Here is a 26,268-nt window from a genome sequence, read left to right as displayed (position 1 = left end):
CTGGAGAGGTGAACCAAAGACACTTCCGTGTGGATTTGGACAGCGGAGCCCTGCTCATCAAAAATCCAATCGATCGAGAGGCACTGTGTGGGCTCAGTGCCAGCTGCATCGTGCCCCTGGAGTTTGTAACCGAAGGGCCTTTGGAAATGTACCGAGCGGAGGTTGAGATCGTAGATGTGAATGATCACGCCCCCCGATTTCCGCGGCAGCAGTTGGACTTGGAAATCGGGGAAGCAGCTCCGCCAGGACAGCGTTTCCCCTTGGAAAAGGCTCAGGATGCAGATGTTGGGAGCAATTCCATTAGCAGCTACAGACTAAGCTCCAATGAGCACTTTGCCCTGGATGTCAAGAAGCGCAGCGACGGCAGCCTGGTCCCAGAGCTGCTTCTGGAGAAGCCATTGGATCGTGAGAAGCAATCCGACTACCGCCTGGTGCTGACTGCTGTGGATGGAGGGAACCCCCCTAGATCCGGCACCGCAGAGCTCCGGGTGTCAGTGCTGGATGTGAATGACAACGCCCCAGCCTTCCAGCAATCCAGTTACAGGATCAGCGTGTTGGAGAGCGCGCCAGCGGGCATGGTGCTCATCCAGCTCAATGCCTCAGACCCAGACCTGGGACCTAGTGGTAACGTCACCTTTTCTTTTAGTGGTCACACCCCTGACCGCGTGAGAAACCTCTTCAGCCTTCATCCCACTACTGGAAAGCTTACCCTTCAGGGGCCTCTAGACTTTGAGAGTGAGAATTATTATGAATTTGATATAAGGGCTCGTGATGGGGGTTCTCCAGCCATGGAGCAGCATTGCAGCCTTAGGGTGGATCTTCTAGATGTAAACGACAACGCCCCCCATATCACCGTGACCTCGGAGCTTGGGACTCTACCAGAGAGCGCAGAGCCTGGCACTGTGGTAGCACTAATCAGTGTGCAGGACCCTGACTCGGGGTCAAATGGGGATGTGAGCCTCCGTATTCCTGACCACTTACCATTTGCCCTCAAGTCTGCCTTCAGGAACCAATTCTCCCTCGTGACAGCAGGACCCTTGGACCGAGAGGCCAGATCCAGTTACGACATCATGGTTACCGCTTCTGATGCCGGGAACCCTCCCCTGAGTACCCACAGGACTATTTTCCTCAATATTTCAGATGTGAATGATAACCCACCCTCGTTCTTTCAGAGGTCACATGAGGTGTTTGTTCCTGAGAACAATCGCCCAGGGGACCTGCTCTGCTCCCTCGCAGCCTCTGACCCAGACTCTGGCTTAAACGCACTAATCTCGTACTCTCTCTTAGAGCCCAGAAACCGCGATGTGTCAGCTTCTTCCTTCATCTCTCTGAACCCCCAGACCGGAGCGGTTCACGCCACTAGATCATTTGACTATGAGCAGACACAGACATTGCAGTTTGAGGTGCAGGCCAGAGACAGAGGCAGCCCACCACTCAGCAGCACTGTGACAGTGCGCCTGTTCGTTCTAGACCTCAATGACAATGCCCCAGCAGTGCTACGCCCCAGGGCCAGGCCTGGTTCCTTATGTCCCCAAGCATTGCCGCCATCAGTTGGCGCCGGCCACCTAGTCACAAAGGTGACGGCTGTGGACTTAGACTCAGGTTACAACGCTTGGGTTTCCTATCAGCTCCTGGAGGCCCCAGATCCCAGCCTGTTCGCAGTCTCCAGATACGCTGGGGAAGTACGGACTGCTGTTCCCATCCCAGCTGACCTCCCGCCTCAGAAGCTGGTCATTGTGGTGAAGGACAGTGGTAGCCCACCACTCTCTACCTCGGTTACTCTCCTAGTGTCCTTAGAGGAAGACACTCATCCAGTTGTCCCCGATCTTCGAGAATCTTCGGCCCCCAGGGAAGGAGAATCCCGCCTAACCCTCTACCTGGCTGTGTCCTTAGTGGCGATCTGTTTCGTCTCCTTTGGTTCTTTTGTGGCACTGCTCTCTAAGTGTCTTCGTGGGGCTGCCTGTGGAGTGACATGCTTTCCTGCTGGCACCTGTGCCTGTCTTTCCAGATCTCGGAGGAGGGAGGGGCTTCCTCCGTCCAATGGGATCCTCCGAATCCAGCTAGGGTCCGAAGATCCTATCAAGTTTGTTGACGTGGGAGGCCACTCTCATGGCTGTACACCGTTGGCTTCTGCGCCCACTCGGAGTGATAGCTTCATGATGGTGAAGTCACCCAGTGCACCTATGGCAGGGGAGCCTGTGCGCCCAAGCTGTCCACCCTCTGATCTTCTCTATGGGCTAGAGGTGAGACCTTTGCAGGCTCAGCCAATGCTGGAGGGTGATTGCGATCCAGCCATATGGCTGGGCCAAGGGCCAGAGGGTACTGACCTCCCTGGTAGAGCCCATAGGGATGCGGCCATTTTTGTAAGTAGTAACTATATTGTAAATGCTGTACTCTACAAGTGGTTTCTGAATTGACTGGCGGTTAGAACTTGGGGATGAGTAAAGCCCATAGATTAGAACTCAGAAAGGGTGTGTGTGTGGGGGGGGGGGTAATGTCTTTATTTTTGAGAGTAAGACATAAAAACAACTGGTTATCAAGAACCAAGCCACTGTGCAAGCATGATAATGGAATGCAGGAGCATCAATCAATCCATTCTGTCTTGCGTAAGTGTGGGTTGGGCCAGGACATCACCTACACCCAGGACCGCTTCCCCTGCTCTTTCTGAATGAGAGGGCTGTGCTCTGGAGAATGTTGACCCTGGCTTACCACCTCCAACTGGTTTGATGGTCGTCGACTAAAAAGTCTTTTGCCCCATGTTGTCTGGTGTTCTCTAGCCCAGTGTGAAGGGAACTGTTTATTTGGGGGAAAAAATAGCAATGTCAAAAAAAAAAAAAAAAAAAAAAAAAAAGACAGAGGCAATGGAGCTGAGCGGTGCAGATCAAAGAGGTAGCAGAGATCTTCCCCTGGGACTCCTGGTATTCCCCACTGGGATGTGGACTAGATGCAGTGAGCTGGGAACGGGGGCATCTGTTACCTCTTTAGGGGCAAGTAGTAGGTAGTTGGTCACTCAGTGTCAGAAAATTGACAGAGAACTCACAGAGACAGATATTCTGGGAATCTTTTATTCACCTTTACATCCCATTATCATTCCCCTCTGCCCCCATAGTCTGAGAATCTTTAGGGGGTTTTGGATTCAGTGAAACTATAAAACCTAGGGACCATTGTGGCCTCTGGTCCCTCCAGAGGAGCCTAGATCAGCCCTAGAAACGTTACCTTTCCCATGAGCTGTGCTGTTCAGTCCCATTTTGAGTCTTGGGCCTCAGAAAAGCTAAGTTCTGTAGCTCTCGACTGACATTGCTGGAGAGCAGGGTGAGACCTTAGAAGGTCCTGACAAAGCTTTATCAGTATTTGGTAGGATCTGGGGTTTGGGAGGAAGGGAGGGAAAATGTCATGTGGGGTTTGCATCACATTTTTTTTTTTTTTTTTTTTTGCTGGTTCAAGCGGAAAAAAGCCTCTGAAGTCATGCAGTAAGTAAGTTGCTGGGACAGAACACTAAGGAGTTTTATACCGTTTTAATCTCCCCTGTTGAGTACCATCTGAGCCTCCACGCCTCCCTGCCAAAGGGGGCTGAATCAACCTGCAGCCCAAATGAGTGGGGAGGCTTCTGTGACACAGATTTTTCAGCGACTGTTCCCAAGGTTTCCAGGACTGAGGAGACTTTGTAATTGGTTGAGAGCAGACAGACTTTTTGGCCAATCAGACTTAGAGCTGAGGTGGGGGATCTGCTCTTCCTGCCTCTCCACCTCCAGCTCCCTAGCTCCACTTACAGTCAACTCCCCTCCCCCACCCACCCCCGCCAGTTGGTGACTAAGAAAGGCTGCAGGCAGGCAAACCTCAGAGCAGGTTTTTTTTGTTGTTTTTTTTTTGTTTTAAGAGGCTGGAAGGAGACATAGGAGACTTCAGCTTCTGCATTCCAGGCTCTGGTCTTTACCTTGGAGACAGGACAGAACAGTTGCTCTCCAAGAAGGGACTTCTGGGTCATGAGGCCTATGGCATCACCACAGGTCGCTGGGAAATGGCAAGTGCTGTGTGTGTTGTCCTTGTGCTGCTGTGGCTGGGTGTCTGGGCAGCTTCGGTATTCAGTGGTGGAGGAATCTGAGCCGGGGACTTTGGTGGGGAATGTTGCTCAAGATCTGGGCTTAAAGGTGACAGATCTGTTGAGCCGCAGGCTGAGATTGGGCTCTGAGGAGAGTGGGCGCTATTTCTCCCTGAGCTTGGCGAGTGGCGCTTTGGCAGTGAACCTAAAAATTGACCGAGAGAGCCTGTGTGGAGCCAGCACTAGCTGCCTGCTGCCTGTACAGGTGGTAACCGAGCACCCCCTGGAACTCACCCGGGTGGAGGTAGAGATCCTGGATCTCAACGACAACTCTCCTAGCTTTGCCACTCCCGAGAGAGAGATGCGCATCTCAGAATCAGCTGCACCCGGAGCCAGGTTCCCACTGGATAGTGCCCAAGACCCAGATGTGGGCACCAATACTGTGAGCTTTTACACTCTAAGCCCCAGCAGTCACTTCTCTCTGCATGTGAAGACCCTAAAAGATGGGAAGCTCTTCCCAGAGCTAGTACTAGAACAGCAGCTAGACCGGGAAACCCAAGCGAGACATCAGCTGGTACTCACTGCTGTGGATGGGGGAACCCCAGCCCGCTCAGGGACCAGCCTTATCTCTGTCATTGTGCTGGACATCAATGATAATGCCCCAACCTTCCAGTCCTCAGTTCTACGTGTGGGACTCCCAGAGAACACACCCCCGGGCACACTGCTGCTCCGTCTCAATGCCACTGACCCAGATGAGGGTACCAATGGCCAGCTAGACTACTCTTTTGGAGACCATACATCCGAAGCAGTGAAGAATCTCTTTGGCCTGGATCCTAGCAGTGGAACCATCCACGTGTTGGGTCCAGTAGATTATGAGGAATCAAATTTCTATGAAATTCATGCAAGAGTCCGAGACCAGGGGCAGCCAGCCATGGAGGGCCACTGTGTAATCCAGGTGGATGTAGGAGATGCTAACGACAATCCCCCTGAGGTGCTGCTGGCATCTTTGGTCAACCCTGTCCTAGAGAGCACACCAGTGGGCACAGTTGTGGGGTTGTTTAATGTGCGGGACCGAGACTCGGGGCGAAATGGTGAGGTGAACCTGGAGACATCTCCAAACCTGCCATTTCAGATCAAGCCAAGTGAGAACCACTACTCACTGCTCACCAGCCAGCCTTTGGACCGAGAGACCACAGCCCATTATACCATCGACCTGCTGGCCAGTGATGCTGGATCACCTCCCCTACATACACACCTCACCATCAGGCTGAACATTTCAGATGTTAATGACAACGCACCCCATTTCACCCAACAGCTCTACACAGCTTATATCCCAGAAAACCGGCCACCAGGCTCTCTCCTCTGTACTGTGGCTGCCTCTGATCCAGACGAGGGGGATAATGCCCGCCTCACCTATTCTATTGTGGGGAGTCAAATTCAGGGAGCACCAGCCTCCTCTTTTGTGTATGTCAACCCCGAGGACGGACGAGTCTTTGCCCAGAGGACCTTTGACTATGAATTACTGCAGATGCTGCATATTGTGGTGGGGGTCCGGGATGCCGGCTCTCCCCGACTGCATGCCAACACATCTCTCCACGTGTTTGTCCTTGATCAGAACGATAATGCCCCGGCTGTGCTGCACCCACGACCTGGCAGGGAGTTCTCAGCCCCTCAAAAGCTCCCCCGATCTGCGCCTCCTGGTTCTTTGGTCACCAAGGTGACAGCTGTGGATGCTGACGCCGGTCACAATGCATGGCTCTCTTACTCTCTGTTACCACAGTCCACAGCCCCTGGACTGTTCCGTGTATCTGCACACACGGGTGAGGTGCGCACAGCCCGGGCCTTATTGGAGGATGACTCTGATACCCAACAGGTGGTGGTCCTGGTGAGGGACAATGGTGACCCTTCACTGTCCTCCACAGCAACAGTACTGCTGGTTCTGGAGGATGAGGATGCGGAGGAAATGCCCAAATCCAGTGACTTCCTCACACACCCTCCCGAGCGCTCGGACCTCACCCTTTACCTTATTGTGGCTCTCGCGGCTGTCAGTCTCTTATCCTTAGTTACCTTCACTTTCCTGTCAGCTAAGTGTCTGCGGAGGCATGAAGATGGGGACCGGGGTGGGGGCCACTGCTGCAGGGGCCAGGACTCACCCTCCAGGGAGTTCTATAAGCAGTCCAGCCCTAACCTTCAGGTGAGCTCGGATGGCACGCTAAAGTACATGGAGGTGACTCTGCGACCCACAGACTCTCAGAGCCATTGCTACCGGACGTGCTTTTCTCCGGCCTCCGACGGCAGTGACTTCACTTTCCTCAGGCCCCTCAGCGTTCAGCAACCCTCAGCCTTGGCGCTGGAGCCCGAGCCCTTGCGTTCCCGCTCCAGTACGCTGCGGGAGCGGAGCCAGGTGAGGGCTGGGAGCCGCCATGCGACCCCCGGGGGGCCGCGATGAAGAAGCTGCCTGGTCCACCTAAGGGGCTTTGCTCTTGTATTCTCTCTCTCTCTTTGTACCGAGCTAGCACATCTACTGGATGCGTTTGAAAGTGGCCAAGACGGAGTTTGAGCATGGATGGGGGGAGGGGTGATGTTTATGGACGAGGGGAGGTGGGCTCAACTCCTAACCCACATAGAGAAAGGTTGGCGCCCCGCATCGCTCCTGATGAATTCGCAGGGATGTGGCAGATGCTGGGGGTCCCGCGTGGAGCCCACCACAGACCCACACTGCAACTTTCTTGGCACTAACTCCAGTCTCCTCTAGTCTCCTCTTGAGGCTTTCTCCCTGCTCTCACGATCACAATTTCAACTCTGCTTACTCCAGCTCCAGCCAACCACTGATGTTTGGGCGGCAGGGCTAGCTGGTATCTTCGGTGCTGGCCACACCCACGCGCCGTCTCTCCCCCTCACGCACGCCCTGGGCCGCCCCGGAAGGTGCTCCTGGTTGGCTGAGACCTGCTGAGGTTCCCAGGCCACGCCTGCCCAGGACCCTGCAAGGGTTCGGGAGTTTCTCCCCAATCCGCCCAAAACTCCCCAGTGGACAGGGTTACATGGTCCTAAGCTGGGTTGGTTTCCAGAAATTCAGGAGTGACGCTGGCCCTCTAGGCTCAGAACGGGCAGAACCTGGTAGCTCCAGGTCTGGCTTGTCCTGGAGCTCTCTGGCCCCACACTCTCACCCAGCGCCTGCACCCCTCTTATAAGGAAGGGCCTTGGTTGGCCAATGTCTATCAGGTGTCAACAGCGACTCTGTCCTCCCCCCCCCAAAAGTGGGATCCTGGAGACCCCGTACTCTGGGAGAGTCAAAACTAAGCTCGGCTCCGTCGTAAATGTGCTCGAAAATTTGGGGAGGATTTGGGGAGAATGCTCAGAGTATCTGAGACTTGGCAAATCTTCCCTCCTCTGACAGATGGGAAAACCACAGCTTCTGCCAGATGCCAGAGGTAGCCCTCATATGCAAGGAAACTGAAATGGAAAAAAACAAAACAAAACAAAACACAACCTCTGAAGCTTCAGTTCAGTCTGTCCATCCTCCACCCTGCCTCTGCTGTCTGGGGTTTATATTTTGGAGCATGTCCAGATGCGCTTGATTGAAAGATCCCTACTGTACACCTTCTTAAAACGCCAGCATCACTCTGCAGAGGCAGGCAGATCTCTGAGTTCAAGGCAAGCCTGTTCTACTTAGTGAGTTCCAGGACAGCCTGGACTACACAGACCCTGTCTTTAAAAAAACAAAAACAAAAAAATAAAGAAACAAAAATAAAACCACCACAACAAAAACTAACCAGAACGAACCAACCAAACCAAAGGGCCAGGAAAGGTCCCTTGCCTCTCCTACCATTGATTCTGGATAGTTATTAGCCTACTAGTGCTTTCTTTCACAAAGGTCAAGCAACTTGGTGGGAGAATGTAATGCAGGCCTGTTTAACCCCAGTTTATGCTTTGGACAGCTTGGCACTTGCAACTTGTAGAGATGAACATCTGCTAGGATGACACAGGATGGGGGCGGGGTTTTCCTCAGTAAGACCTCAGATATGGAAGAAAGTCTTTGGAATTCTTTCTCTGCAGCACTCACTGAACAAACACGTCTCCTACCCCCTTACCCTCCCCTCCCCCTCCCCTCCTCATTCCCCTCCCTCACCCCCTTCTCAGTTTCAGCCCCACTTCCTGTCAGATCACCACATTCTACTGTCAAAGGGTACAGTGGCCAAGGGTCTGCACCCTGCTCCATGGCGGCCCCAGGAATGGTGCCCGCCACGGGCACCCCCGATGCACCAGGAAGCTTAGGTTTCTGGGTTCCTCCCACATCGCTGTCACTCTCGAACCTCAGTGTGAGTCACTGGCAAGTCCTGGGTCTTCCTTCTCCCCAGAGAAATCTGAGGCGCTCACACTCTCTCCTCCTGGGAGCCGGTGTGAGAATTAATTACCAGCACATCCCAGAAACCGGTGAAGTCGTGGCTGTAGGAAACTGTGTGGTGGGATCCATCTCCTGGAAAGGACCTGCGAAGTTAGAAAATTGAGCGGTGGCTGGCGAGCCCTGTCGTTCCGCTGGCTGGGAGAAGGCTGCGGATCAGTTGGCTTTGTCCCGAGCCTGGAGAATGTGGTCCCACTGGATCCCATCCCAGCCACTTTCTCCGTCTCGGACAGAGCCGCCTTGTTCCCATCTCCTTAGTCACAGGCCATTGTGAGGCATGAAGTTCTGGGGGTGAGAGGCACCCCGGAGCTTGGATGCCCTATAAAGGCTCAGGCTGGCATGACTCCTAAATTAATAATGTATTTAGCTGTGGGAAGAGGTCTTTGAGATCGAGGGCCCGGAGGAGGTGTCCCTCTGATTGTGTGAGTGCACAACTTGGCACAAAAAGGGTTACCCAGAGCAGCAGCCATCTTGCTGCAGCTGAGGCTTTGTTCCCAGCTGAGGAGCTGAATGGTTCTAGCCCCGGACTGGTGGGATTTTAAAAGCCTCTCGGCCACTGGGGGGTTAGGGGGGGACATTTTTCTACACTCTTTCCCCAGTTCCACAAAAGACACTTTGGGTCCTTGCATTTTGGCTCAGAAGTTCTGAGTCTGGAACAGGAGATGGGGATTCATTTCTTCAGCAAAGAAATCTATGCTTGTCCACTGTGATCAAACGAATTTTATTAGTCTCCGGGTTGGTTGTCCCCACCCCCACCTTTGGAGACGTGTGTACCCTCCCCCACCTTATCCCGTTTCCTTCCTTTACTCACTCCCTGCCCCCCATTCCCAGGGGCTCTGGTAGCGTCTAGCTGTTGGGTACTAAGCCTCTATCTCTCTGTTTCCTCCACAGCAAGCCCCGCCCAACACTGACTGGCGTTTCTCACAAGCCCAGAGACCCGGCACGAGCGGGTAGGTGACTGACTCCCCACCCCACCCTCTTCTCTGCGGCACTTTCTCCGTGGTGACGTGGGAGAAGATGAGGGGAGGGCTCGGCATTTTCTACAAATGGCTTCTTTCCACGTTTTCATGGTTTCTGGAGGCTTTTGTGTTCTGGGGGCTGCTATACAGATCCCAGAAAGAAGAGATGCCTGCTGCAGCTATTTTGGAAGCAAGATTCACCCACGCACCCTCTTCCTTCTCCCAGCCACACGCACATTTTCTGATCTCCTGAGGCTCTGTGGGACCCAAGGATAGTCTGGGGTGGGGGTGGGGTGAGGAGGACTTTTGTGTCTGTCCGTTGTTTACATTCTCCCCCAGTCGAGCTGGGCTACGCCTGACCTGTGACTTGAGTACAGGAAGTGGGGCCAGAGGAAAACAGGCTGTCTGCAGTCAGAACCTTGTGTGAACCATGGAGGAAAATGGAGCAGAGAGGAAGAGAGACAGAGACAGAGGGAGGGAGGGGAGAGAGGGAGGGAGGGAGGGAGGGAGAGGGAGAGACAGACAGAGGAGAGAGAGAGAGAGAGAGAGAGAGAGAGAGAGAGAGAGAGAGAGAGAGAGAGAGAGAGAGAGAGAGAGAGAGAGAGAGAGAGAGAGAGAGAGAGAGAGAGAGAGAGAGAGAGAGAGAGAGAGAGAGAGAGAGAGAGAGAAGAGAAGAGAAGAGAAAGGGAGGGAAGGAGACCAGCCCAGCTGTGGGACAAGGAAACCACAAAGCAGGAGAGGCCATGGCTTATAAAATGATATGTTCTCACACCAACACAAGAAATAGAGCGTTTCCCTTAAGGAGAACCAAGGGAGCTCTCCTGCACCTGTCCTCCAAGCTGTCTTCTGACTCCATACACTGCCTGGCTACTGGCTGGGTTTTGTCTCCATCTCCTCTTTCTCCAGCTTGTGTCTCCCTGTACCTCCTCACCTCTGCATTCTCCCCAAAGTCTCTGCTTGCAGTCTCTGCCTCCCTGTCTCACCCTTACACCTGGGTCTCTTGGCCCACCTGCACACCTGCCTGTACTGTGCCTGCCTTGGCCAGGTGCTCAATAAAAGGAGAAGGTATGAAGACATTTGACTCTTCCTAAAGCCAGACTGTCCCCCCATGCCCCCTTCTCTGTCCCTGTCCCTTTACTTGTCCTCTTTGTCTCCCAGTCCAGTCATTTCCTGTGTCACTGTGGTCCTCTCTCCATGCTCCATCCTCCTCTTTCTCCCTCTCTTTCTGCTTCTCTTTTTGTTCTTGGCTTACTGTGTCGTGTCAGTCTCCATGTCTGTTCTGCTTCTCATTCAGAGTCTCAGTATGACTCTGTCTCTCTGTCTCTCTCTGTCTTTCTGTCTCTTTCTCTCTCTCTCTCTCTCTCTCTCTCTCTCTCTCTCTCTCTCTCTCTCTCTCTCTCACACACACACACACACACACAAAATCCCTGTCTGTCTCATTTATTGGCACTTGTAGGCAAGCCAGCTCCCCAGTGCCTCCCCCTCCTGCCCCTCACACACAGAGCCTTTGAGGGCCCCTCTCCACCACTCAGCCTCCCGTCCTGACTGGCCCAGCTGTTCATTTCAATCCAGGATAAATTCCTGCTGAGACAAGAACCCCCTGTGGGGGTGGGGAGGAGGATGGACTTCAGCAGAAAGACCTTCAGTTGGTCTGAGGGGCGTGGGATAGGATCTGGGCCAGCTTGCTAGGCAGAAGCTAGGAGCTGGGAAATCTGGGGAGGAGCCAGGCTTGGGATTGCTTCCTTTCTGTGTTTGCCCAGATGCTAAGTTGGTGAGGTTGGGGGGCTCCAATTCTGCTTTCTCCTCACCAACCAAGCCCTAGCTACAGTGAACCCAGAAGCCTTGAGTTCGGGCAGATTCCAGCTCCTGGGCTTGTGTCCTAGGCATGCGCATGCTCGTCCCAGCACCAGGAATGTGAAGCACTTCCTAGAGGGCCCCTAAAAGGCAGCCAGAGAGGCCGGGGCTGCTGCTGCTGCCCCTTCTTTGACCCCAGCTGCTTCCTTTTTCCTCGCTGGCTTTGCCAGCCTTCTGTAGGATGTTCTTGTATTCATTCATTCATTGAGTGAGTTTTTACTGAGTATCTACTGTGAGCAGGCATTGCACTAACATGTCTGTAAGAATGACCAAGCAGACACCATCCCCAAACCCTGAAGTTTCCAGGTCAGTGGAAGAAACAGCAGCAACAACATGACAGTAAATCACACTACGCAAACAACCCCCTCAAAAAAAAAATCCCAATAAACTCTAGTTAGAAATCATCATTCTGTGAAGGAAGAGTGGAGGAGGGAGGAGGAGATTAAGGGATGCTTCCAGGGAGAGGACATTTGAGTTGCAGTCGGTTTGAGACAAACAGAGCAACTGTGTTCCTTCTACCCTGGCCAGCCAAGACCCTGGCCGTGGAGCAGCAGTGGTCGCTAGTCTTGGAAGCCACAAGAGTTGTTCTCCTGTGCTTCCTTCCCTTGCTCTTCCTTCTCCTCAGTGGGAGGCTTTGCTGCTCTGGAATCCATGGCGGAACCCTGGGGGAGATGGAAAAGGCTCAGGAGATCTCCCTTCCACAGCTGTGGTTGACTCAGCCCCAAAGTGGCCAAGATGAAGCAAGCATCAGGGTGTGATGCAGAGGTGCCAGTCTCCCCTCTTCACTCATTTAGTGAGGACCTTCTGCAGTCCATATATTATGGGATCGATAGAGGTGCTCCTCGGTCTCACAGAGTTGGTAGTGTGTTGAGTGTTGATCTAGTCAGAGAGCAGAAAGTGATCAGAAGGCAGTAAGGCAGGTGAAATCTGCAGGAGTACACATCAGCCACCAGAAGACAAGGAAGAACATTCCAGATGCAGGAAGAACCTATGCAAAGGCCCTGTGGCCTCTCACAGTGAACCAAAGCATGGGGAGTTCTCTCTTGGCTGCCATTTTGATGAGCAGACTGGAGAAAGGGGGATGAAAAAAAGGCAAGTTCTCTTTCTCAGGGTAATACTGGTTAGTACCCCCCACTGCTGCTCTGTCCACGTCTGCCAGCCCCTCTGTCCAGCCTCATCAGGGTTAGAGCAGGGTCAGTGTTGAAGGCTTCAGTAACCCAGGTCCCACTGCCCAAACAAAAGGGAAAGAATCATGGTCCAAAGTGTTTCTCCTTCCCACACTGAGCCTTCTCAGGTCATCCATCTGGCTTCTGATTCCAAAACTGTTTCAAGCCTCCAACCCAGCAAGCTATCTCTCTCTTTCTCTCTCTCTGGCTGTAGCCTGGGCTCTGTCCTGTTCTGCAGCTGTTCCCAGAGTCTCTGGTACCATCTTGTTCTTTGTGGTTCTTGGGTTATTCTTCTCTAACCTGGGTGACCTTCTATTCCTGCTCTGAGACATTATTCCTGCTCTCTCCCCCTCCACTCAGAGTGGGCAGTTGTTCAATAAATAGCAGCTCCCCTCCCCCTGCCTCCACCCCCATAGAATAGTGCATTCTTGTTCACAGGCTTTGAGTGCTCACTGCTCCTCCAGAGGCCAGAGTTCTGTTCCCAGCACTTTATGTTTCTCAAACAGGAGAGATAGAAAAAAGAGAGAGAGAAACTCTCCCATAATCTAGAAAGAACTGCTAACATGTTGATGTAGAAGAGATGTACATACGTGAAAACAGAAGGCTGCAGCTCTAGGGCCCTGCTATGGGGCCTCAGCCCCTCTCCTGTCTTACGCCGTTGAGATCCCCACCCTTGTGCCCCTTGGATTATTTCCAAGCAACTCCCAAACATTATATAATTCATCTGGGATTTCCGGGTCCTTTTATTGGGTGTGGTGATGAATATATTTAATCACAGCATTCTGGAGGCCGATGCAGGCAGATCTCTCTACATTTGAAGCCAGCCTGGTCTACAGAGTGAGTTCTAGGATGGGCTGGTTTACATAGAAACCCTGACTTGAAAATAAATGTATATATACATATACATTACATGTACATATATATATATATGTATATATGTATATATACTTTTTAAAAAATATGCATTTGGGTCCAATGTCTCCTACGTCTCTTATTCCCTTTAGTATAAATGTTCCTTTTCTACCATTTTTGTCTTTTGGTTGCAGTTTATTCACGGACTCATTAACATACTCATTATGTATCTTTCTAAGCATTTTTATTTCTATAGTCAAACAGCATGCATAAGCTTCATTTTTAAAAAGTCTGGCAAACTTGTTCACAATATTACCAGTTTGGTTTTTTTTTTTTAATAGAAATTGAGGTCATCCATCTTTCCAGTATTACTGTAGCCTATTTTTTTCTTCTTTATAACATGTCAGATGAATCCCCCCATGTCAGTAAAAACTCTTCAGAAGTCATCTAGATGTTGCATAATGGCATCTCATATGGATACAGATGTATATTTTTAGGTGCTAATAGATTCTTGCTTTGCTAACCAAATACACACGCACACACATTTTAACACAATTAAGTGCAAGCTGTCCTGTTGTCAGTATGGCTTTTCCAGGTTTCTCCCTTCTTAGCATGACACAGGGAATATTTTGTCGCAGCCCAATCATAGGCTGTTCCTCTTCCCCGCCCTCCACACCCAGGGTCAGCCAGAATATGTGGGTGCTTGGACAACCACGGTGCATTTGCTTTATGCTTGCTTATTTTTGTCTTCAAATCTTGGAAGAGCCCCTTGAATCTGCTGCTGGGGCTCCAGGGATGCCTGGTTGAAGCCAAGTCCCTCTGTGTGAGATCATCATGGGCTTTAGGGTCATGTCAGGCCAGATGGAGTTGCAATTGTACCACTTCACTAGCAGTGTGTGACTTTGAAAGGGCCTCCAAGGCCTGCCTTCCTCTGCTGGAAATGAGGGGCAATCACACTCCCTCTCCAGAGGATGAACACGTGACCCATTGGCCCCAGACCTTAGAGCCCCTCCTGCTGTCACTTGTAGCCAGCTTCAAAAAAGGTGCCCACCTGTTTGGCCTCTAGCATTTTCCAGACTGTCCAGCCCTCCTGGTTCCAGGCTGCCCTTGTATTCGCCTTTATTCCCGGGTAGCACTGCCCGCTGCCCGGGCACCCTCCTGACCTGAGTGGTCTCATCTGTGCTCTCCTTCATGAGCCCAGTCTCACTAACTAGACTGAGGGTTGTTCCTTTGGTTTTCATGGAGACAAATGTCTGAATTTCTGTCCTCTGGGGGTGGGGGGTAGGGGAGACCCCTCACACCCTCCATTCTTGTCAGCGGGCAAGAGTAAGTTTCACATAGTTAAATCTCTCCATGGCAACCTCGCTTCTGAGCATCTCAGGAGCTCTCCAGAATTCTGAGGGAGGAGGAAGCCAAAATGTTTAGTGCTTCCCCAACCAATTCCTCCTACACCCCCCAAAGCCCCAGTCCCTGAGGACAGGCCCCTCCCCTGCCTTGAGAGCTGTCTTCCATACCCTCTCTCTCCTAGGTGAGTTGCTTTGGTTTTGTATTTTCCAGAAGGGTTTCTCTGTATGACCCTGACCGTCCTGGAACTTGTTCTGTAGCCTAGAACTTAGAGATCCATCTGCCTCTGGCTCTGGAGCATTAGGGTTACAGGGAAGCACCACCACTGCCCGGTGTGGTGACTGGCTTTTAACCTTTCAGGGTTTTATCTTAAAATGTCTCAAAGGTATCTAAAAGTCAAAATGTAAAGTAGAATGGTAAAGTGTGCATATTGAGTGTTTTTTTAAAACAAACAAACAAACAAACAAAGCTAAACTCACTAGTCACTTGCACACACATGTGCACACACACAGGTTCTGTCCTTCAAGAGCCATGGGCATCAATCAAAACATTTGATACAATGTATACCTTCTAGGACTCCTACAAAATCAAAAAAGCATGATCATATTTGAGAAATTTAATATTAATATAATAATACACAGTCCACTACCAGACCTTCCCAGATGCTCTCAGTATGTCCTTTTAATCTGTTCTTTTAAATTTAATCTTAATTTTAAAATTAAATTCAGAATTCGATTAAGGAGCATGAATTGCATTTGTTGCCGTGTCTCTGTCCTCAACTTTAATCAGAACAGTTTCCCTACCTTTTTTTTTTGTTTGTTTTGTTTTAAGAAATAGATTTTTTTTTTAAAGCATCCAGACCAGTAGTTTTTTTTTTTGGTTTTTGTTTTGTTTTTTTTTTGTTTTTGTTTTTGTTTTTTTGAGACAGGGTTTCTCTGTGTAGCCCTGGCTGTCCTGGAACTTACTCTGTAGACCAGGCTGGCCTCAAACTCAGAAATCCACCTGCCTCTGCCTCCCAAGTGCTGAGAATACAGGCGTGCGCCACCATGCCCAGCTTCAGGCCAGTAATTTTTTTTTTATTCGATATAATTTATTTACATTTCAAATGATTTCCCCTTTTCTAGCCCCCCCACTCCCCGAAAGTCCCGTAAGCCCCCTTCTCTTCCCCTGTCCTCCCACCCACCCCTTCCCACTTCCCCATTCTGGTTTTGCCGAATACTGTTTCACTGAGTCTTTCCAGAACCAGGGGCCACTCCTCCTTTCTTCTTGTACCTCATTTGATGTGTGGATTATGTTTTGGGTATTCCAGTTTTCTAGGTTAATAACCACTTATTAGTGAGTGCATACCATGATTCACCTTTTGAGTCTAGGTTACCTCACTTAGTATGATGTTCTCTAGCTCCATCCATTTGCCTAAGAATTTCATGAATTCATTGTTTCTAATGGCTGAATAGTACTCCATTGTGTAGATATACCACATTTTTTGCATCCACTCTTCTGTTGAGGGATACCTGGGTTCTTTCCAGCATCTGGCAATTATAAATAGGGCTGCTATGAACATAGTAGAGCATGTATCCTTATTACATGGTGGGGAGTCCTCTGGGTATATGCCCAGGAGTGGTATAGCAGGATCTTCTGGAAGTGAGGTGCCCAGTTTTCGGAGGAACAGCCAGACTGCTTTCCAGAGTGGTTAGGCCAGTAGTTTTTTAACTGTTCACAGTTTGGGTTTGTTGATTCTTTTGGCTTAATTCAACATAACTCGGCAGTCTCGGTCAGAACATTATATACTTGGGGTTTCCCAGGGAGCACATCACTGGCACTCACTGCCAGTGTGTCCTGTCCCCAGCATTTGACATCTGTTTGTCCTGTTATCAGACCTGTTGTTTGCTCACTTAGTAAAAGTTGTGTCCCCGGACTTCTTTACTATGGTTATTTTCATTTTTGTGTACTTATCTCTTTTGAGACGGAGCTCTCTCTGTGTGGCCCAGGCTGACCACTAACTTTGGGGCTCAACTAATTGCCCCACCTCGGCCTCTATAGTGCTGGGACTACAGCTGTGCATCACAGAGTTCATCCTTATAAAGCTTATAAATAAAAAGTATTTATTTATTTATCTTCTGCCAGACATGGAACCCCAGGCCTCCTGCTAGACAAGCACACCTCCACCAAGCCATTCCTTGGCTTTTTGAGACTCAGCCTTGGCCTTTCTATATAACCCAGGCTGGCCTTAAAGACACACTCTTCCCTCAGCCTCCAGACTGCTAGGATTACACACATGCAGACATGCACACATGCACCTACACACACGTTCTCTTCCACTCTTCAGGGTCTGCCCTGAAACCAAATTTGTTTTACTTCATCAGAACCAAATTCTCTCCCTTGAGCTCTTCTCCTTAGCAACTTTTGCTTATTTACTTGTTTGTTTGAGGCAGGTTTATCTCTACGTAGCTCAGATTGATCTGAAACTCTCCAATATCTTCCTGTGCTACATATAGCACTCCACCTCCTAAGTGCTAGGATTATAGGCATGCACCACCAGGCCCAGGCAGGCAGCCACTGTTGATTGGGGGAAACACCTCTGTGTCAGACCATGCCAGTGTGTGGAGTGGTGTGTGTGGGGTTTCTTCCCTCACCCCTGCAAACTAGAGTGATTTGATCCTTGAAAATCCACATGATGGCTAGGTATGGTTGTGTAGGCCTATAATGCCAGCACTCGCAAAGCTGAGGCAGGAGAATTACTGTGAGTTCGAGTATGAGTTGGAGGCCAGTTTGACTTACAGAGTGAGATTGTCACAAAAACAAAAACAAAACAAAAACAAGAACAAAAAAAATAGAGATAGACAGAAACAGGGAGAAAGGAAGAAGACACATGGGGATCTGGCACCAAAGGAAAGGCCAACCCTGAGCAAAATCAGTTACAATTCCATAGCACTCTGAATACAGTTAAAACATGAGTCACTTCATGTTTTCAATGCATAGTGCTTCGAAGTGACCTAATGAAGCTCAGGTGCTCAGGATTCCTACTGAGTACTTCAGTGGAGGCAGACAATGGTCCCCACCGTGTAATGAAGGAGCAGATGGGACACCACCTGTAGTTCCCAGACTGAGAAGGGCTCAGCCCATCCCTGGTACATTTGAGAATCTTCTGGGGCACATTTTATTTACATTCTAGAACAAAGGCTGTGGTTTGACATTCTGGGGATCAATAGAAGAGAGTGGAACAGAACAGGAAGTTACTGGGGAACTGTTTGGTGACAGACTGTTTGGGAGTGGGGAGGACATGCTGGCAAAGCAGGGTGGACAGTGTGGTGCGACCGGAGATGTTACACCGAGTGCTTAGGAAAACACTGAGCAAGTCTGAGCTTGGGCAACCGCTGTGGGGTACCTCGGGGCCTCCTGAGTTACCTGAATATTTCTCTCTCATTTCTGGACCTTCCTATAGTTTTGAGACATTCTCTCAAACTGTCTTCTTTCACTGTCCTCAGAAGACACTCTGATGTCTCAGGCTGTGACCGTAGATCACATCCTATCATGAAGCACAGGGGGATGGTATTCGGTTAATGCATCTGAGACAGCATAAAGCCACTGGCTGGTCTGGGGAATGGGCGTCCTGGGGTCTGCTATCGAAGGGTCATATGAACTCCACCTACTGCACTCAGGGGCAGGTCTTGGGCATGGGGTGAAGGTAAGAGGGATGGGGATTTGGGAAGAGGCTGGCGGGGAATGATCGGGGCTGACCTTGTCACTGTCTCCGCAGATCCCAAAATGGTGATGAAACCGGCACCTGGCCCAACAACCAGTTTGATACAGAGATGCTGCAAGCCATGATCTTGGCCTCTGCCAGCGGTAAGTGGTACCCATGGTGCGGCAGGGAGGGTGCTGCCATCATAGCTGTGGATGAACTCTGAGTCTGGGTGGCTTCTCTGGAAGACCCGATGATCTTCAGTGGCATAGCGCCAGATTGATGGATGACGGACAAAGGAGTTGAAGGCACTAAAGTACCCAAGCAGAGTGATCACGTGACCCACCGAGGATGTGGGTGGGGGTGGTTACAAATCTCACTGTGACCTGGGTATGGAGGCACACACCTGTAACCTCAGTATTCCCTCTGCCAAGGCAGGAGGATTTCCACGAGTTTGAGATCAGTCTGAGTTATAAAGCAAGAAGACCCTGTCTCGAAAAGACCAAAACATGTCCGACCCTGGGAAGGGCCTGCGCAGGTCACACACACACCACAACTCTGCCACTTGCAGACCTTGTAACATGGAGCAGTTTGTTTGTTTTCTTTAAAGTTCTCCTTCCACCAAGACAATGGGAGGACAACCCCACCAGGTTATAGTGAGGACTGAAGGAGAGGCACAGGGTGTGGTACTGGGCCTGGCACATGCTAGATCCTGTTAATGGGTGCTGATGTTCCCATCAGGCCATTCATTTCTGCTCCCCTGCCTCCGCCCCAGGACTGCAGTTTTACCACTAGGCTTAGAGGACCTCAGTCATAGAGGCAACATTGATTCTTCCAGGGGTTGTATGGAAGGAGTCACAGAGGGCGCTCTGCAGAAAGCAGACCTGGCTCTGCTGACACCCAAGAGCAGTTTTGGAAGCAGGCCAGGCTGGGTTCAAATCCTTGGGGGCATAGCCTTGGCTATCCTGGAACTCACTCTATAAACCAGGCTGGCCTTGAACTCAGAGATCTACCTGCCTCTGCTTCCTGAGTGCTAGGGTTAAAGGCAGTGCCACCACCACCCACCACTGTTTGACCCGTTAAATATAAAGTCCTCAGCATAGTCTTGGCAGAGTGATTATAGTAATGGTGCTATAATTGATTGATCATTAACGTTGTTGACCTGTAGGAATAGAAAGAGAAAAACAGAAACACTTTTATTTCTTTTGAGACAAGGGCTCATGTAGCCAGGCTGGTTCCCAACTCCATATGCATCTCAAGATAACCTTGGACTTCTGATCCTCCTGCCTCCATCCCCTGGATGCTGAGGTCATAGTTGTGTGGCACTCTGCTTTATAAGGCCCAGGGCTTTGTGCGTGTTGAGCAAGGACAACCCAGGATCCGAATCTAACTTCTATGTCACCTGTGAAGCAGCCACAATGAAACTCATGCCTTTGCATTCTTTGTATTTGTATCCAAATAATCAATTTAAACTAGAATAAATTGTAAGAAAAAGCATCTAACACCTGTTGATAAGAACTAACTTCAGCCCAGGAGTCTATGGGAAACTTCCAGAAGCGTATGTCCCTGCTGGGACTCACATAGGAATACATAGCTTTCCTCTTAAGTGGAGCTGAGGGGACTGGTAAGTAGAAAGCCACGCCAGGAGAAGCAGCCCTACTATCAGGGCAGGATGTGTGCCAAACAAACTTTAGGGCTTTGTTTTAAACAATCCTCTATAAGCTCTGATCCTGCTTGGTAGGGAGGGGCTGTGAAATACCACTTACCCGGCTTACCTGCGATTCCAACTCAGCTTTGCTCCCAGGGCTGTGTGCCTTTGTCCACAGTCACCTTTAGACCTAGTCTTGCTTTCCTTTTGGACCTAGAGGCTAAATTCCTCCGAGCGCCCCCTGCATTATTCTCCCTGATTAGATCCCAGTTAAATATATATAAATCTCAGATGAATATATGCTTTTTGTTTGTTTTTGAGACAGGGTTTCTCTTCGTAGTCCTGGCTATCCTAGAATTCACTCTGTAGACCAGGCTAGCCTTAACCTGTGATCCACTGACCTCTGCCCCCTAGCACTGAGAGTGAAGGTGTGTGCCACCACTGCTTGGCTATATACAGTTTTAGTATAAATCCTTCTTAAACTGTTTACATGAGGCAAACTATGTAAAAGAAAAACTCTCGTCTGCCCCAAATTCAGAGATAGCTGAAAACCATGTATTTTTACTTATTATGATTTGGTAATCTTACCCTTGATGTCTGTGAGCCTGAATGAGGCCTGGCTTATGACTGGCCAAAGGGGACAGGGAGGGGACAGGGCTGAGATCCTGAGAGGCCAGCTGTACACACTGGGCCTGGGGAGATGCCAGGTTCAGCTCTTGAGGGAAGTAAACAGGTCTCTTTAGCTGTTGTGGCTTTGAGCCCTAAGACCAGAAAGCAGCCTTTCAGCCCAAATCCAGATGCTAAAAACAGACATGGAAACAGCATTTATGGCCCAAAACCTTCCCAGAAGGTCTCTCTGGAGTAGTGCCCTGCCGCATACATGCGCCCTGTCAGGGCTCCACCCCTCCAGCCCACAAAGGACCTGACCCAAGGCCCCAGCCTTGGGCTCTGAGGGGAATAGACTCCAGGACTGAGGTGGCAGGGTCAGGCCCGGCTCTCACTTTCACACCTACTTCCAAACCCCAGAGCTTTGAGAGGCTCCTGGAGCCCAGCCCAGCTAGCCTAGAGGAGAGAGAAGGGAGGGACCCTTGAGAGAGCTCTTAAATAAACACTTGGGGGAGGGGCACCCCAAAGAAGGCTGCGGTTTGCAGCTGTGCCAGTTTTGGGCTCACTTCCTTGGCTAACTCTGGCTATTGTTATTGTGGGGTCTTTGACTGGGACTGGCAATACCAAGGGGACCAGGGGAAGGTGGTAATGAGTTTGGAGCTGGAAGGAGGCCAGCACGCTTCCTCCACTGGAAAAGATCCTGTGGCTTTGCATTTCTAAGTGTCTTTTTTTTTTCTGGAGAAACCCTTGGTCCTTGCCTAGGCCAAGTGTTGGGGGTTAGGATATAACCAGAAAGGCCTTTGGAGTCTCTGAACTGGCAGAACTGACAGGACAGGATTCCAGTGTCCTTTCTGCATCTTCAATTTCTCTCCTTACCCACCGAGTGGCCATTTTGAATGATTCTCAGAGATCTTGGGTAGCATGTGGGTGGGCCTGCCTTCTTGTCATTCAGTGAAGCACTTCCTGTCTCCTTTCTCAGTTCCTCCACATTCCTTCCTAATTGAGTGCTTGGGGGCAGAAGCAGCTCTATACCACACACACACACACACACACACACACACACACATCTTCTCAATCCCCTAAATCACTTTGGAATCCTGGCTCTTTGAAACTAGATCTGGGCCCTTCCGCCTTCCATTACCAGGCTGGATGCTGTCAGTTAGCAGGGAAGGGTTAGCCAAGGAGGACTGGTACCTCCTGGAGTTAATTAGGGAAATGTCAGCAAATGAAAGGGGTGGGAAGGGTGGGCAGCTGTTCCCTCATACCAGGCCTGTTCCCAGAAGGCCTTCTGCTCCAGGACTTGGGGGGCGGGGAGGGGGCACTGTGGATAGAAAAGGGCTGTGAAAACCCTGACTCCAAGTTGCCAAGGTAGAGAGACCCTGTCTGCTCTTCCCGGCATAGTCATACCCAGACTGGAAATCTTTCTTGTCTCTATTTCTCAATCCCTGGTTGATATCCCAGAATTACTCAACCTCTCCAGCTTTAGTCTACCTCTCTATTAGCTCCAAGGCGAGGGTGGAGGCACAGGCGAGGGGGGAAAAATGCTCCAGCTTTTGGCTAGGCTGAGCAAGGCCTTCAACTCTGTGTCTGAGAGGGCTTCAGAGCCTCCGGCTGGGAATCTGGGAGCCCAGCTCCCACCTCCCTCCCCACCACCAGCTCCACTCAGAAGGAACACAGTGGACAGGATGATGTCACACCGTGTGGACGACAGGGCTGGTTCTGAGGGGGCAGCAGGGTAGGCATGTACCGAGCACTTGTCACATGCCATGCTGGGTTATTTCTGTGCATCAGCTGCCCGGGTGGATGCTAGTCGTCTGGGCCCCATTCTCGTGCAGTGCGGACAAGGAACCTGCTTCTTAAGCAGAGTGTCACTCTGAGCTCCTCCAGGAAGTTGGCCTAAGCGGCCCTGAGTCAGTCACCTGCTTCAGGCACTGAGCCCCAGGTCTGTGCTGTATCTAAGATATCTGTTCCAAGGACCATCATCTCCCAGAAGGAGGGGCAACCCTCCTTTGCTCCCAGAGCAGGAGTAGGTCTGAACTGGTAGGAGCAGGAGAGGAACCTGTTGCCAGCACTCAGATACCTTCGGGTGGAGCCCACTAAAGCACACAGCGCCTGCTTCTGGCCTCCTTTCAGCCTCGGCTCACTGTTCTGTAAAATGAGAATGCATGACTGAGTGCCGTTCGTGTTGAGGTTCAGTGGTCATATATGTAATTGCCACAGAGTAGGCAGTTCAGTGCCTCAAGAACAGGATGCAGCCAGGGCTAGCGTGGCCAACGCTTAATCTCAGCCTTCAGGAGACAGGAGCTGAAGGATTTCAAGTTCAAGGCTAGTTTGAGCTACCTAGCAAGACCTTGTCTCAAATACACATGAGCGTATGCATGCGCGCAAATACACACACACACACACACACACACCTAAAAAAACAAAACCCAAGGGCTGAATGTGTAGCTCAGCGCCAGAGTATGTTCAAGAACGGGATGCTTCTGTTGTGTTAACACACACCTCCAATCCTGAACCCGGGAGGCAGAGGCCGGTAAAGCCTAAGACCAGCCCAGGCGAGGCTGCCTCAAGAAACCCTGGGCTGGGCCAGGACACCTTTAACCCAGCACTCAGGTTGCTCTGGTCTAAATAGTTCCAGGCCAGCTCAGTGCTACATAGTTTAAACAATTTAAACAACAAAAATGGCCCACATCTTCAATCCCAGCACAGCCAGGCGGATCTCTGAGTTCAAGACCAGCCTGGTCTACAGAGAGAGTTCCAGGACAGCCAGGGCTACACAGAGAAGCCCTGTCTCAAAAAACCAAACCAAATCAAGGGTTGAGCTGGGTTTTTGGCTCAGCTGGGAAAGTGTTTGCCTAGCGTGTACAAGGATGAGTTCAATTCCCAGTACCACACAGATAGACGCAAGTGCAGGAACGGATGGTCACCCCTGCATGGCAGAGCTGCTGAGCGCATGCGCTGTGCCAAGCCTTGGTTAGGGGAAGCTGAGGCACAAATCATGGTCTGGTGTGGAAGGCAGGGACAAGTGTCTGAAGCCTTAGAGAAAGGCTGGGGAGCACAGCTGAGCACTCCCCACACACCGAGCTCCACTCTGGGCACTTTAGAAAGCTGTTTCTCTTTTACTTCTTACCCAAAATGGATACTTTCCAGCTTACCTTCATTTTACGGAAGTGAAGGTGCTTTGAGAACAGATGGATGGCACAGGGAGGCTGGGTAGACTTGCTGAGGGCCACAGGTCCCTCTTGACCTCTCCTCTCCAGCTCCTGTGCACACAGAGATGGCCTTGGTGGCCACAGTGGTGGCGTCCAGGCATTCACTTAACTGCTGTGCAAGGAAGTCACTGACCCCATCTGACCTCTGCTCTTCCTCTGTCTCTGCAGAAGCGGCTGATGGGAGCTCCACTCTGGGAGGGGGCGCTGGCACCATGGGTTTGAGCGCTCGATACGGACCCCAGTTTACCCTGCAGCACGTGCCTGACTACCGCCAGAACGTGTACATCCCTGGCAGCAATGCCACACTGACCAATGCAGCTGGCAAACGGGACGGCAAGGCTCCAGCAGGCGGTAATGGTAACAAGAAGAAGTCGGGCAAGAAAGAGAAGAAGTAATCTGGAGGCCAGGCCTCGAGCCGCAGGGCAGCCTCCCTCCCCAGCCAGTCCAGCTTGTCCTTACTCGTACCCAGGCCTCGGAATTTCAGGGCTCACCCCAGGATACTGGTAGGAGCCATGGCCATGCTCCCCGTTGGGAAACAGAAACAAGTGCCCAAGCCAACACCCCCTCTCTGTACCCTAGGGGGTTGAATATGCAAAGAGAGTTCTGCTGGGACCCCCTATCCAATCAGTGATTGTACCCACATGGGTGGCAGGGTTTGTGTGTACACACACACACACACACACACACACACACAAAACCGTGCCACACTCCCTCAGTTACAGCTGAACTTCTCCATCTTCCAACCCAGGCAGGCTCATCCATCTCCTGCCCCCCTCTCCCCCACCCCACCCACTCCTTCAGTCCCTCTCTTTGAGCAAGGTAGTTGGGCTGAGCTAAACCGGCTCCTAGTTCTGAACGGTTGGGAGAGTATTACAATCTTTTGTCGGGCTCTCCTTCAGTTCAGCTCTCCCCCAAAGCATGGTTTGGTACCAGTCTTCTCATTTCTTTCTAGAGCCTGAGACCAATGCTTAAGTTTTGGGGGACAGTCACCATCCCTCTGGTACTGATGATGCTTGCTGGATTTTTGGGAAAGCATTTTGCTACCAAGCCTCTTTTCAATGCCTGGGGGACTACTAGTCTTTTGTTTTTCATTGTTTGATGTTCCCACTGCATGCTGTGACTTCCCTACACCTTAAAGAAGAGACTCCTTTGCATGTCTGGAGACAGTAGGGGGTGGTAACCTAAAGGGAAGTTGAGTGTATTCTGCTGGGAAAGGGGCAGTGGACAGAACAGCCTGTTAATAGGATATTTGCAAGGGGCTCTGTATGCACCCGGGTACTGGCTCAATCCTCAAATTCTAGCCATAGACAAACACCAGGCCAGACCCCTCCATCCTGGTTCAGCCTGGGCTAAACCACCAGGACCAAATGGATTTAAGATGACTTTTCAGTCCAAGAAGACACTGAGTTTAAGACCAGAGAGGAAACTGGGACCTCTGTGAGTGCTGGGTACTCCAGAGGTGCCCTTGGTGGGAGGGTCAGTGGTCCTAGCAGGAAGGGAGACCCAGCAAGGTCATTCTTGGACCCTGGGTCTAGTCCAGTAGCTAGAAAAAGGGACCAAGTGGCCATAAAGTCCCAGCAAATGATGGGGCTTTTCCACTGGCCCCCTGTAGTCCTCAAGCCCCTGGCCTCCACCTTACCAGGTGCCATTTCTTCTCAGAAGGCCACTGCCCAGGCCCCTAGGCCGCCCCCTAGTGGCCAGAGACCTGTTAAAGCCCCCCAGTGCCTCTGTGTGCATAGAACTTCCTCTGCCCCAGCCCTTACAGTAGTGTAGAAGCCCCTTCCCCTCCCCCCGCTGGTGTAGAATAGCCAATAGTATAGTGTGGTGTGCTTTTATGTGATGGCAAATGGGCAGCGGGCAGTGGGCTGTGCGCAGCCGTCGTCCTTTTAATCTCAATCTGCCTGCGCGGCCCGTGCTGTGTTTTGTGCTGTGTCCTCACGCTGCGGCGACCCCTCCCTGTACTGACTTCTCTATAAAAGCTTCTCTTCGCATAGTCACGTAGCTCCTGCCCACCCCCCTTCCGATATCTCTCGCAAGTTTTATACTCTAATATTTATATGGCTTTTTTCTTCGAAAATTAAAAATAAAAAATGGTTTCTTCTGAAAGTATGGCCGCGTCTGTTTAAGAGATGGAACACAACATGTGGGTGGGGTCGAGGGGTTTGTCTTAAAATAATAGAATCAAAGGGTCATAGTTGCTTGTGTCTTGGTTTTGTCTCGATCTATTTTTGAATTGTGTGTGCTTGTACAGTGCGCATCTGACTGTCCAATATGGAGTGCATGTTTCCGATTCCCTGGCGTCTCTAATAATATGTGATGAACTGTAATGGTGCTTGTGGATCAGTATGCGGTGTCGGTGTCGCTGGAGAGTCCATTGTGGGGGTGGGGAGCTTGAATGCGTGCGCAACTGAAAGCACAGATTTATTCTCAGGGCTGTCTCCAGGCAGAAAAGGAGACCCTGCATGGGGGGGGCGGGAGGGGGCGGGGAGCAAGAGCGTGAGTGG

The 26,268-nt window shown here is 50.9% G+C and overlaps 1 protein-coding gene across 29 annotated transcripts in view; it reads left to right on the top strand.

Moving 5' to 3' along the window:
* The window catches only part of LOC127663694 (protocadherin gamma-C4), a 159,691-nt gene extending 133,821 nt beyond the window's left edge, over positions 1 to 25,870 (top strand). For 26 of the 29 annotated variants that reach the window (XM_052155353.1, XM_052155327.1, XM_052155345.1 and 23 more), the window contains 3 exons: positions 9,333 to 9,391; positions 18,374 to 18,462; positions 23,933 to 25,870. In XM_052155353.1, coding sequence (XP_052011313.1) covers positions 9,333 to 9,391; positions 18,374 to 18,462; positions 23,933 to 24,159 — 375 coding nt within the window. In that variant the 3' untranslated portion in view covers positions 24,160 to 25,870. Of the gene's footprint in view, positions 1 to 62; positions 2,244 to 3,888; positions 6,444 to 8,241; positions 8,359 to 9,332; positions 9,392 to 18,373; positions 18,463 to 23,932 lie in introns of those variants that run through there. The other 3 variants (XM_052155352.1, XM_052155329.1, XM_052155354.1) reach the window with 3 other exon arrangements.
* The last annotated feature ends 398 nt before the right edge of the window (positions 25,871 to 26,268 follow it).

The sequence above is a fragment of the Apodemus sylvaticus genome, chromosome 13 (genome assembly GCF_947179515.1).
Source record: "Apodemus sylvaticus chromosome 13, mApoSyl1.1, whole genome shotgun sequence".
NCBI lineage: Eukaryota > Metazoa > Chordata > Mammalia > Rodentia > Muridae > Apodemus > Apodemus sylvaticus.
Note: the sequence above shows the minus strand (reverse complement) of the source record. Positions and strands in the feature narration are given on the sequence as shown.